This window comes from Typopeltis vanoorti, chromosome 14 (genome assembly GCF_054136105.1).
Source record: "Typopeltis vanoorti isolate ZY-2024b chromosome 14, IOZ_Tvanoo_1.0, whole genome shotgun sequence".
Taxonomy (NCBI): domain Eukaryota; kingdom Metazoa; phylum Arthropoda; class Arachnida; order Uropygi; family Thelyphonidae; genus Typopeltis; species Typopeltis vanoorti.
In genome coordinates, this window is record NC_143562.1 from 71,689,349 (window position 1) to 71,700,694 (window position 11,346).

Below are 11,346 nucleotides of genomic sequence, written 5' to 3' on the forward strand. Positions count from 1 at the left end.
AATATAGCCTCGTCATGGAAATAACCAGTTCAGCTGAACAATTATTTACCATCCATGCTGATATCCCATCAGCCTCGTATTTCAGAATTCTTATTCATATTGTGCAACAGCTTTAGTACAACCTTCTATTCAACATGAGTTTCCCCATACGGTGAAAAGCTAGCGGTAATTTCAATGTTGCATATACTAAGTTGATAGCTTTTAGCAAAACAGCTGCTCATTAGTTGAACAATCACTTCTGCAGCAGTCCGTCACGTACAATATGCATTCAGTAGAGATTCAAATTCATTCATCGTTTACTTGTAGCATAACGATAGAATTGTTTTCGATAGTCTTTATCTTGCAGATCCAGTTTCTTTTCATACTCGGACATAACTTTCCATGCAACATTTGTGACTCTTCTGGACTGCTGCTTATAATTACCATGACTGACACCGTTCTTATGCAAACGATATTCCTTACCCATCATATTTTTCTTACGAATCTCTTGTTTAATCAGACCACACATCCATTTTAACTCTACTCTAATTACTTTTCGAATTCTAGGGACACATTCTGACATCGCAACATTTAAGTATTTTTAAACACTTCCCACGTCAGTCGATATCCTTCCCATCCAATAACGGATACCATGGCACAAAACCCAGCATATCCCCTCTTGTGGTCATAATTTCATACTTTGTAGTTCAGCGTGTAACCTTTTCTGAATGGAACATTTATAAACTTAGTCACTTCCCAAGTGAATATCGCATGATCATTGTCACCAACTGGAGGCAGAAGAGTTAAGTCTTTAACTGAACCCCCCCCCCACCCTCTGACATTATAATCAGATCTAACACTCGTTGACCTCGAATTACTTCTCTCACATGCTGTTTGAGGAAGTTGCCTCGCAATAGCTCAATAAATTCAGTTTCATTCTTCTCAAGCGAATTTCATAACTACCCAATCAATGTTCTGATAATTAAAGTCCTCCATTATGATCATGATTACTCTTTTCGCACCCATCGTATTTATTTGTTAATGAAAAGAAAATTGGAAGTGAAAGGAAAATTTTTGGAGTACCACGTGGACATAACTGGTTATTACTGATACAAAGATTCATATACAAATAACAGGAACGATTCTTCAAAATAACAGCAACAACGTGTTATATTCAAGCAATGTTGATCAGTGGAAGGAAGAGGCTATAGTCTTCTGCATCGATATATTCTTATTAGCAGTATACATGAAGAGGAAGTGATGAGCACATAAATTTCTCATTCAGTAAAAACATGAAATCTTAACAGATATTAACACTTTGCTTTATTTGACGATGTATTTGATCTTAGCTTAATGTGTTAGTTCTTTGTTTATGCTCCATGAAAATTAATTTAATCGAATCGAATAAACAGCTAAATAATAGCATATATTCGAAAAATGATCGAATAGCTACTTGTGTGACAGAATCTGTACCACAATTTGCCTAAATAAAAAAAAACTATCCATTACTTAGTTATTATCCAGAAATAGCGTTTTAAGTTTCATTAATTAAATTATTTAAATTATCCCGAACTAAAATGACATCAGCAATAAAAAAAAGCTTTCATGAAGCTTTTTTTTTATATCTTAATCATTATTATTCACGATGATTCTACTTTTGGTATCGGGCATATTTTATGTTAAATGTGTATTTATTACAATCCTGAAATAGAAAGTGAGGTAACAACACTTTACATTAAATGGATTAAAGACCTGTCTTCTCTGCACATAAGTTGTTCTCATAAAAAAATATTTCAGAAATTTGAAATATATATTTATTGTGATTAATTATAGATTGTCTTTTTTTTTTCAATTAGTGACTAATTCTTAATTGTGAAACTAAAATTTCTTCTTTACTGTTTCGTATGAAACTTTAGAACCAGAATATTTCATGGATATACCATATTAAAAATTGTGCAACATATTACAGAAAATAAAATCTTAAAATCAGTAATTACAGAATATTTATTTCGTTTATTGTAAGTTGTTATACAAATGACGATTGAATTTATATTTTTCCAAGTTTGTCAAAATATTTGTAGATCACTCATCTTCAGCATCATTCAAATGCTACTGGTTTAGCGAAAGATGGTGTCCTGTTCATCCAGGAGTCTATTTTCGTACTCTGGTACTCTGAAATTCTAAAAGTGCTGCAAGATTTTCGGGCGTTACATGATCGGCAACGAATTTCACAAGACATGCCTGAAAAAGAACGAAACATTTACACTATAAATAAGCTTCGCACTCGCTCGCGGTAATAAATGTTAACAATTAACTCAATCTTATTTAATCGTGGTGCAAAACAATGCTATAAATGTTGTTCGAAACATCTACATTAGTATTGGTAGATAACAGAGCTTGGAGAATTTATAAAATTCATAACGTTGCAGAACTATAACTGACTTTTACTTTTTTGAAAATGTGTGTGTGTATGTGTGTGTGAAAGGGGGGGGGGAGTTCATCTTTGTTTGGAAGATGAATTTCCTCATCCCGTGTAAGATCACCAACGGTGCTTAATGAAGGCCTTAAGTAGCCCCATATTTTTTATTCCTCTTCTACAGCATTGTTTACAGATTACCTAAACAAATATAAACACTTATAAAATAATAGAAATAATTACTTATCCCATGCTCGGTTTTAATGCAATATAGGTTTAAAACCTTTTCTGGATGGGAGACACAAGCGTACATCCCCATCCATATTGACACACATACACACACATAAAAAAGTCTGACCGCGGAGTAATAAAGCAAAACATCCAAATACAATATGCTGAAACTTACCCACTCTTTCCCTGATCCATTCCTTATTAACAAGCCCTTAGTGACAGTAGATATTAACTGAATATTTATGGATAAACTGAAAGTATGGTGGATTAAACCTGTTGAGTAAATGTTCAAGTCAGCTATCGCATTTAAAAATAGATTATGGACATTTAAAACGATGGACAGTTGATGAGAACGCGGACGGATGAATTCTCTCTGCTGCAGGAAAACAACGTGCCGCAAATACCGATGTGCCTTTGTCGAGTACTATCGCATTAAAATACCACCAGATCGAATGTGCGTAAACCATTATCCATCCTCCAAAGTGACCGAGTTGTTTTTCCTGTTTGCTGGATGTTTTTCATGTTGTGGATTGAAGCTTTCTTCATAGTTTCTATGATAATTTTTAATAGCCTGTCTGGTTATGATTATATCATATTACTCCAAATTCAGTTAGGTGCCGTGCATATCCCATTATCACATTGAAATGCACAAGCTTACGTTATCCTTAAGAATTGATGTAACTGCTGCTATAATTTAAAATTTATTCATTATTTTACAAATTTGTTAAGTCCAATTTAAACAACTTTATTAAAATATTTTATAGAATTATAAATCTCTTACCATGAACTCTCCTTGCGTTTCTTGTACAGCGCTTGCTTGCTGCAAGTGAAAAAGAAATATGAACATAAAATTTGCTTCGCACAGCGAGGAACACTAAAATATGTCAACCGAAAGCAGAAAGAATACGGAGATAAAAGAAGATTTAAGAGAAATAATTGGCGATGCCTTGACAGTAAGGGAAATTATGTTGAAAAATAGTGAGGAAAATTCATTCACATTAAAGGCACAGCGAAAGAGAGAGAGAGAGAGAATGAAAAATAGATGATGTACGAATGTTTATTTTAAAAGTTTGGCAATTTTCAGAAAAATGTAAGTATATCTGAATGAGCTGTGAAGATAAGATTTATTTTCATTTAATAAGCAAATTACATTCACTTTTAATTTGGCAATACAAACGTAGAATCTGAATTCTCTTTTGAAAATATTGTTCTGTAAACGTATTAGCACTAATTCTGAAGGGAAATGGGAGAAGAATTTAAATTAACGGATAAATACTTTGAGAAAAAACAAGCGTGTCTAAATTCGTTTTCATTCTCCTTCAGCTCAACAGGTTTTCAATGTACGCCTATTGTATATATTCGTAATTCCCCATTCATAACTTCAGGTCCCTGATAAACTAGCTTACTTGGTTTCTTTTCACATGCATTTCCACTTGTCAGCAGCTCCTTAATCACATATTCTTTTCTTGAAGATATTTTGGTATTCGTCATGTAAGCCTGATTTTCTCAACAGCTGTTAATAGCCACCGTTCGTGTAATCCACATTTTACTCAATTTCTCTTCACATAAATTAACCATTTCATAATTCTCAAGGTCCCCCGTTCTTATCTGTTTTTGTAGACGTATCCCTGCTATTTCAAGGCGTGCATTTTTCTCCATAACTGACCTTTTAACTTCCATCTGTGTTAGAATACATGTGGTCCTGAATTGACACAAATTCGTGGCCATCATACTTTTACTTGTTTACTTTATTTTTCAGTGAGAGTTCAACTCTGACATCAATTTGTCGTTATTCTAAGTATAAATCAACTTATGTAGCCTCTTCTTACTTTTGGACCCTTAGAACTCCATAAAATGCCATCATGGTACGAATAGACACTACAAAGTGAGGTTTTCATCCCATGGAACAGAAAACCTGGCTATAGAAACGCATTTAATTAATAGAAACAATCCATTGTTCTCACAACTTTTGTTGTTTCGGCCCTAAATAGTTCAAGATCTGTTACTCGGTTTTCAAGAGATTTATTTTCACTTCTCAGTCCACGCTAATGAACGTTTGCTCCTCTAAACTGCTCCCAAATACATAATAACGTTGATGACATTAACGTCCATATTTATGTCAATTAGTCCTATTACATTATTAAATTCTTCTGAACGTTTGTCCAAATCCTTATAGAGATCTTGATCCTGGATAAATCCTCCTTGGGTCCGTTTATGATACTTTCTCAAAATGCTAGGGAAAAGACGTCATTTATTCTTAGCAGCCATTTTCTGGGAATTTGTTGTAAGGAGAACATTATTCTTAGATGATCTTCCAGTATTAAAATCGACTGTTTTTTTTTTTTTTGAAATTGTTAGGGATAAGCTAAATTCAATTATTCCCCTTCATAAGGAATGATATGTGTTATATGGTTGTCATGCTGACCAAACATATGGCACTTATCACTAATTTTTCAGATCATCCTCACCAATATTATCATAAACAGATGACATATAACACAGAGTCTATTGATAAAAGATATCTTCGTCTGAAATCAGCGAATATCATGAATATCATCTCCCAGATCTGTACTACTTTATTACCACCATATTTCAATACTACTACTACCACTTGGCCAGGAGGACTAGTCGCATTTACATTCTTGTAAGATCGAACAGCCCTTATTACTTCCTGTAAATTTATTACAAGCATTCCTTCTCCTTATAGTAATCGTCACGTGTTTCATGTTCTACCCTATCCTCTTATAAAAATCTGCCATAATATCTCTTAAAAATGGTTAAGAGAAATTATGTATTGAATTCCGTTCGATATGAATATGAACTTCTTAAGTGTCACTCAAATCACGAGGTAGCATTAGCTGAGCACTATAGGTATTTCCTAATAGATGTTCTGTTTCTTTACACTTTCTTTTCTTTTCTTTCCTGCACTTGGCATTCTTTTAATGCTTTATGTCCATGTGAACTTGTGTATATTTTTGTGTTGATAAGAACCATGTAGCACCTGACACATCCCATTTTCACACACTGGAATCAACCTACATCCATTGTAATTAACATGATCTTTCCATTGACTTCACCCAACATAGTGATTATCATTCCACTCAACTTGACTGTTAAACTGTCCTAATTCTAGTAGTCACTTGCATCTGCCTGCTAATTTCATCACTTCGATCTTCCTTTTCATCTAGCGAGGCATCTTGACAGGGAACATAAGTTCAATAATAAAAACAAAAAAAAAAAACTAACCATCCACTTCAAGAATTATTTTTATAAGTTTTTCATTTATTTCTTACCAACATTTTAATTGGTTCTTCCATTGTTTATTACAGGATAAATATTCCTCCTTTGCTCCTTCTATTTTCATCAACTCCACTTCATTTTATGTAAATATTTACTCATTCTTTCATAACCATTACCCTTCTTCTTTATCTTTTCCTCAGAATCATAATAACAAATTGTTTTTCTATTTCCTGAAATCACTTCATTACATTTATAGTTTATTTAATTAAACATTTTTATTTAATTTTAATTAAAATTAAACTTTTTAATCTACATCTTATCTGATATAAGCAGTTTCATGATCTGACCAAACGAAAAGGGCAAATTACCCCCATTTCTCAAATTATCATATCTAAATTCCTATCATAAATTAAAAAAATTAAAAAAATAAATAAAGCTTAAGTTCCCTGTTCTGTGCAATTATAAACAATATTTTATTTGCACTTTCATAAATCGCATGCAGAAACATGGAAATAATAAAAGTATATTATACAGTCACATTTATAACAGAGCGTGTAAATATAAAGAATCGAATTCGACTTTGCGACCTGGTTACCCGAGTGGTTAGCGTCTACAAACAACAGGCTGCGAATTCGAATCCTGTCGTGGGCATGGGTGCTTGTGATTTTCTTTAGGTTACAGATGAACTTCATGGTATAGTGAAGACCCCATGCCTCTTCTTATTAAAGGGCCCTGAAGTGACTTTAAAAGAGGTTAACGTTCGATCTCTAACACAGGAGTTTGTAAAAATAAAAATACAAATATATATAATTAATAAAAGTAAGAAAGAATATTCTTAACCCACCCACAACCTTTCGTGGCTGGTGGTCATATTAAAAAAAATTACCAGATTGTAACTTATGCAATAGGCATGTACTTACAAGTTCCTGAGTCTTCTCTTCAAAGCACATATCAGCCTAAATAAAAATATCAAGGAATATCAGTTTTTGCTATAAAACAGAGACATTCTATTAGACATAAGGTAACAATTATATCATTTATAGATGTTAAACTTGAGCGTAGAGCTAGTAAATATTAAAACACGTGAAAATAATTTCATAATTTGCTAACAAATGAAAGAGATTACACATTTAATGATAATTTTCACTTGATGTATATTAATTGCTTTGCTTTTCCTGGCAGAATATTTCGAGACTTTCTCAAATTAATATTCTGTCAGTCTGAAACACTTCCAAAAAAAAGTTGACGAATGTGACAGCTGAAACATATTTCAAATTATAAATAAAACCAAACATTTCTTTAATAACAATAATTTTTATTATGCTCCCTTCTGAAGTCATTGTCATCCTTCCTTACAAAAAAATAATAATTAATTAAACGATTTATCGAAATTATTCTTTTTTGCCTAACTCTGTTTATCACACATTAGTAGATGTTGTTTTGAAAATATGTAAACTAAAAATAAAATATGTAAATTAAAATATCTAAATCTAAATATCTAAATATGTAAATCTAAAGAGAATATCCCAATAAAATGTCACTACTACACATTATTGATGAATACTAATATTAATATAACAAACACATTAAGAAGCATACTTGTTCCGCCGGTTCTTCATCCTTACAAAAACCAGTGACGTGAGCAAGAATTTTATCCTCGCTGTCTGGGTATGATGGTTCGAGACATTCTGTATAGATCTCCAGCACCTAAAGATAAATAAGCTTGTAATATTACAATTCATCTTTATTCTGCATATATACTTCTTCGTTTAGAATTTAATTCTATTCAGAAACAAATATTTAAGCTGATAGAGAGAGAGAGAGAGAAAGAAAGAGAGAGAGAGAGAGAGTCAGAGAGAGAGAGAGAGAGAGAGAGAGAGAAAGAAAGAGAGAGAGAGAGAGAGTCAGAGAGAGAGAGAGAGAGAGAGAGAGAGAGAGAGTTCATGTCAAGAACGAAAGCGTTTAAATAGAACTCACAGAATTTTTCCCAATATTCAAATAACGTTTGAGTTTCGTTTTTTCTGGACCTTATTGCAATTCGATTGTAAGCAAGTAATATAAGTTCGATATCATCATCCCATTCTTTCCAGACTTACGACATTGGATCTTTATGAAGTATGGAGATTACATTGTTATTTCTCGCCCATCTAGCTACAGAAACTAAAGTTGCAATGTTTTCTCGCCTTTCGTAGTTGACTTTGGTTAAAATAGAATTAAGACACACGATAAGCCCAGACTCGTTTTCGTAAATATAATTTTTGAATAACGTGATTCGTCTTATACCTAAATCTATATTCTGCGCGTACATGGTGCGTGTTCTCCTGTTAAGATGACCGATGGCTTTGTCAAGTAATTAAAACCGACTATCCTGGAGGAAATATCTCTCCACCTCCCGAAATGACAGTCTAATTTCTTTCACTTAAAAAGCTAAGGACTTTATATCTTAGGCCGGACAAGAATCCCGACTTTCCAACGAATAATAAATATCGAAACTGCCTGAGCTACAAACATACTTATTGTACATCCTACAGATTTAATTTCATTTTAATATTATAACCCATTGAATAAAAATGAACTGCTTAGACTTACCTGTCCGGTAACCATTTTCAAACAATCGGCAATAGCACTTTCTTTTTCTTCATTTCCTTAAAAAGAAAATATGGCAGATTTTTTTATAAAAACAAGATTTTACACGAAGGAACAATATGAAAAGCGAAAGAAGGGAATGAGAATGAAAAGAAAATTTCTTACTTTCGTAATGAAAACAAGAAACTAGTATACCCGTTTATGTGTTAGGAAATGATTCGACAGTTTTAATGAACAGAGGACAATATGAAAGATACAAAAGAAAGACGTAAATTAATAAGAATATATGGAATGAGTGAGAAATTTGGTGAAATAAAACAGTAAAATATGCAATAAAATCATTTTGGTGACGTCACATTTCAGAATGAACAGTTTGTTTTATACAGAATTTTATAGAGTATAAATATATAAATGACGAGTAGATATATAAATAAAATACACCGATACAGTACATATAGATATATAAATGAGATACTATGAAAATAAAGTGGAAAGAAATATTAGAAATATATTATTCTTTTTTTTTTTAATCTTTGGACTAGCACACTAGTCCAAAGATTAAAAAAATCTTTGAAAAAAAAAAGGTTGAAACCGGTCTGGGTTTGGCTTTTTATTTTAATTACAAAATACAAGCACACCTTTATGGCATTCGTATAGTGAAGGTATGTAAGTTCTTTTCACTAAGCTTTGATATTTTTGATATCATCAGTGAGTAGGTCTACCTACTCACTGATGAGACCTCAAAAAAGGTTGAAACCGGTCTGGGTAGTGACCTCCCCTCATAATGTAATGACAGTATTACATCTCCTAGGAGCTGTGTTTTACATTATGAGAGAATATCAAGAAAAGCGAGGGATCTTGCTCCACCTTTGCTTCGAATTGCCTTCGCCGATAGTTTTTCGGCATTAAAACTCATAGATCGTAGTTCTCGATCTTGAGTTTCACTTACTGGCTATATAACAATATAGGATTCTTATGCATTTAATATCTATTAAATTTCCAGAAAACTAGCCATTTGGCTTTCTATTTTAATAATCAAAGGCTATTTCATTGCAGTTACGTAGCTACCTACAGGAGAAAGCACATTGTCGAATTTTGATGTTGTTTTCTAGACTTTTTCACATACTAGCATGTACAGTCCCAGCATAGAAATAAAGACAAACGGAACACCATGGATAGGGTAGGAGATCATCCACTTTATCAGATGTATCTTGGATAAGGAGCAGCATGTGAAGTTCATGAAGTCATATACGAGATTCGAATACACCTCAGACGTATGTTAAAGGGAACACCAAAACGTATTCTTGATAATTCTTAAATTACGCTTAAAGTTCAGATTAGTATTATGAGCCATAATGAAGTATTGGTTTAAAATTATAATTAAATAATGAAAACAATACATACCACAAAACAAACTCTTGGCTAATAGTTTTTGGGTCTCACGGGATGTTCCTTCATTTTGAGCTGTTGGATTCCCCAGCGCTGAGCACACTATGAAGAAAACGAATACTGCAAACTGAAAACTCATCATATTCTTAAAAGTTTACTCTAGAGGAAATCTAAATAAATAAAAAACTGATGTCCTCTTAGTACTTTTATAGGCATTCATTAATTGTTTAAGTGAATGGTTTCAAATGACTTCCGATTCGGATTATGTAATCAGCCGGAAACTGAAAAACTTAGCTAAGTTTAATTAGCCGTTATCAATGAGACCTTCTGTGAATCATTTCATATAAAAACAATATCCGCTTATTTCCCTTGAGTAATGAGGAGGTGTTAGAGGAGTTTTTTTTAATTTTATTTTTTTTCCAAAATTATATCTATATTAGAGAGACCTTATGTTTTATACTCACAAGGCTAAATGCTGAAAAAATAAATAATGCCACAGTTGGCGTTAAATGTCTAAACTGCAACGATTGTTTTCATAAACGTAATGTGAGAATTAACTAACTCAATAGAAGAACAAAGAAATCCACACACTGTTTACACAATATCTCAGATAGTGTGGTCAAAGAGTGCTGAAAGCATTATCCGAACCATTCAAGTATTTGTTTTCAGAGAATAGCGAAAAGAACGACAGTGTTACTGTTATTTATTTTATTTTCAATTTATCAAGAAAGGATTCACACGTAAATTATTTAAATTAAGTTACTTTTATTTATTTATTGGATATTTTCCCTTAGCTAATCTCCAAACTCTGCTCTAGAGAATTAAGATGGAACTTTTTTTAAGATATATCAGGCCTCCAATAAGCACTCCTCTCATCTCCCGTTGATAAACACTTACAATCATCTATATCTACCGGATTCGAATCTAAACGACGTCTTTGCTACGGAGAGGATAAAATAACTATTCAATCATCAAGACCGGCTAAATGAACTGATATACATCGGGGAAAAAATAGATAATTTCGAAGAGTGCACCGCATATCTGCTTTCAGTCAATACGCTGTTTGTACATACTCCACTGTAGGCATAGAGATTTTCGAGGTCTTTGGATAATACGTCAGTTTCATCCCTGAATGTAAAATCACAACTCCGCTTACTAGAAGATGAAACTGGCGTTAATATTTTCAATATTAGGTCCCAAAGTGTTTTGTGGATGAAAAGAAAAGATTATAGGAATATACTACGGGAGAGGATGCCTCTTAGATATAGCGCCCATTCAGGGAATAAACTAAATGTATGCGCAGATGGATACCCTATATTTCCCTATATATTCGACTAAACGAGACCCTTTGAGTAAGTACAAAATCTTGCAGGTTAGATGGAATTTCAGATTATGTGCCACCGTATAAAGACATCAACCAAGTCCATTGTAATTACGCTACATGCCGTATGCGATCTTGCAACCAGCCCGCCAGCGGAACTGCTTGGCCCTCAAAACAGCTCCTC

At 33.0% G+C, this 11,346-nt stretch overlaps 1 protein-coding gene across 1 annotated transcript; it reads right to left on the reverse strand.

Moving 5' to 3' along the window:
* Positions 1–1,965: 1,965 nt before the first annotated feature.
* LOC150099634 (uncharacterized) lies at positions 1,966–10,020 on the reverse strand. The gene is made up of 6 exons (XM_090404230.1): positions 9,857–10,020; positions 8,456–8,511; positions 7,466–7,573; positions 6,787–6,822; positions 3,408–3,446; positions 1,966–2,220 (listed from the first exon to the last, which is right to left on the reverse strand). Exons 1-6 carry the CDS (start codon positions 9,981–9,983, stop codon positions 2,131–2,133), a joined length of 456 nt encoding a protein of 151 aa, XP_090260356.1. The 5' UTR covers positions 9,984–10,020; the 3' UTR covers positions 1,966–2,130.
* Positions 10,021–11,346: the final 1,326 nt, after the last annotated feature.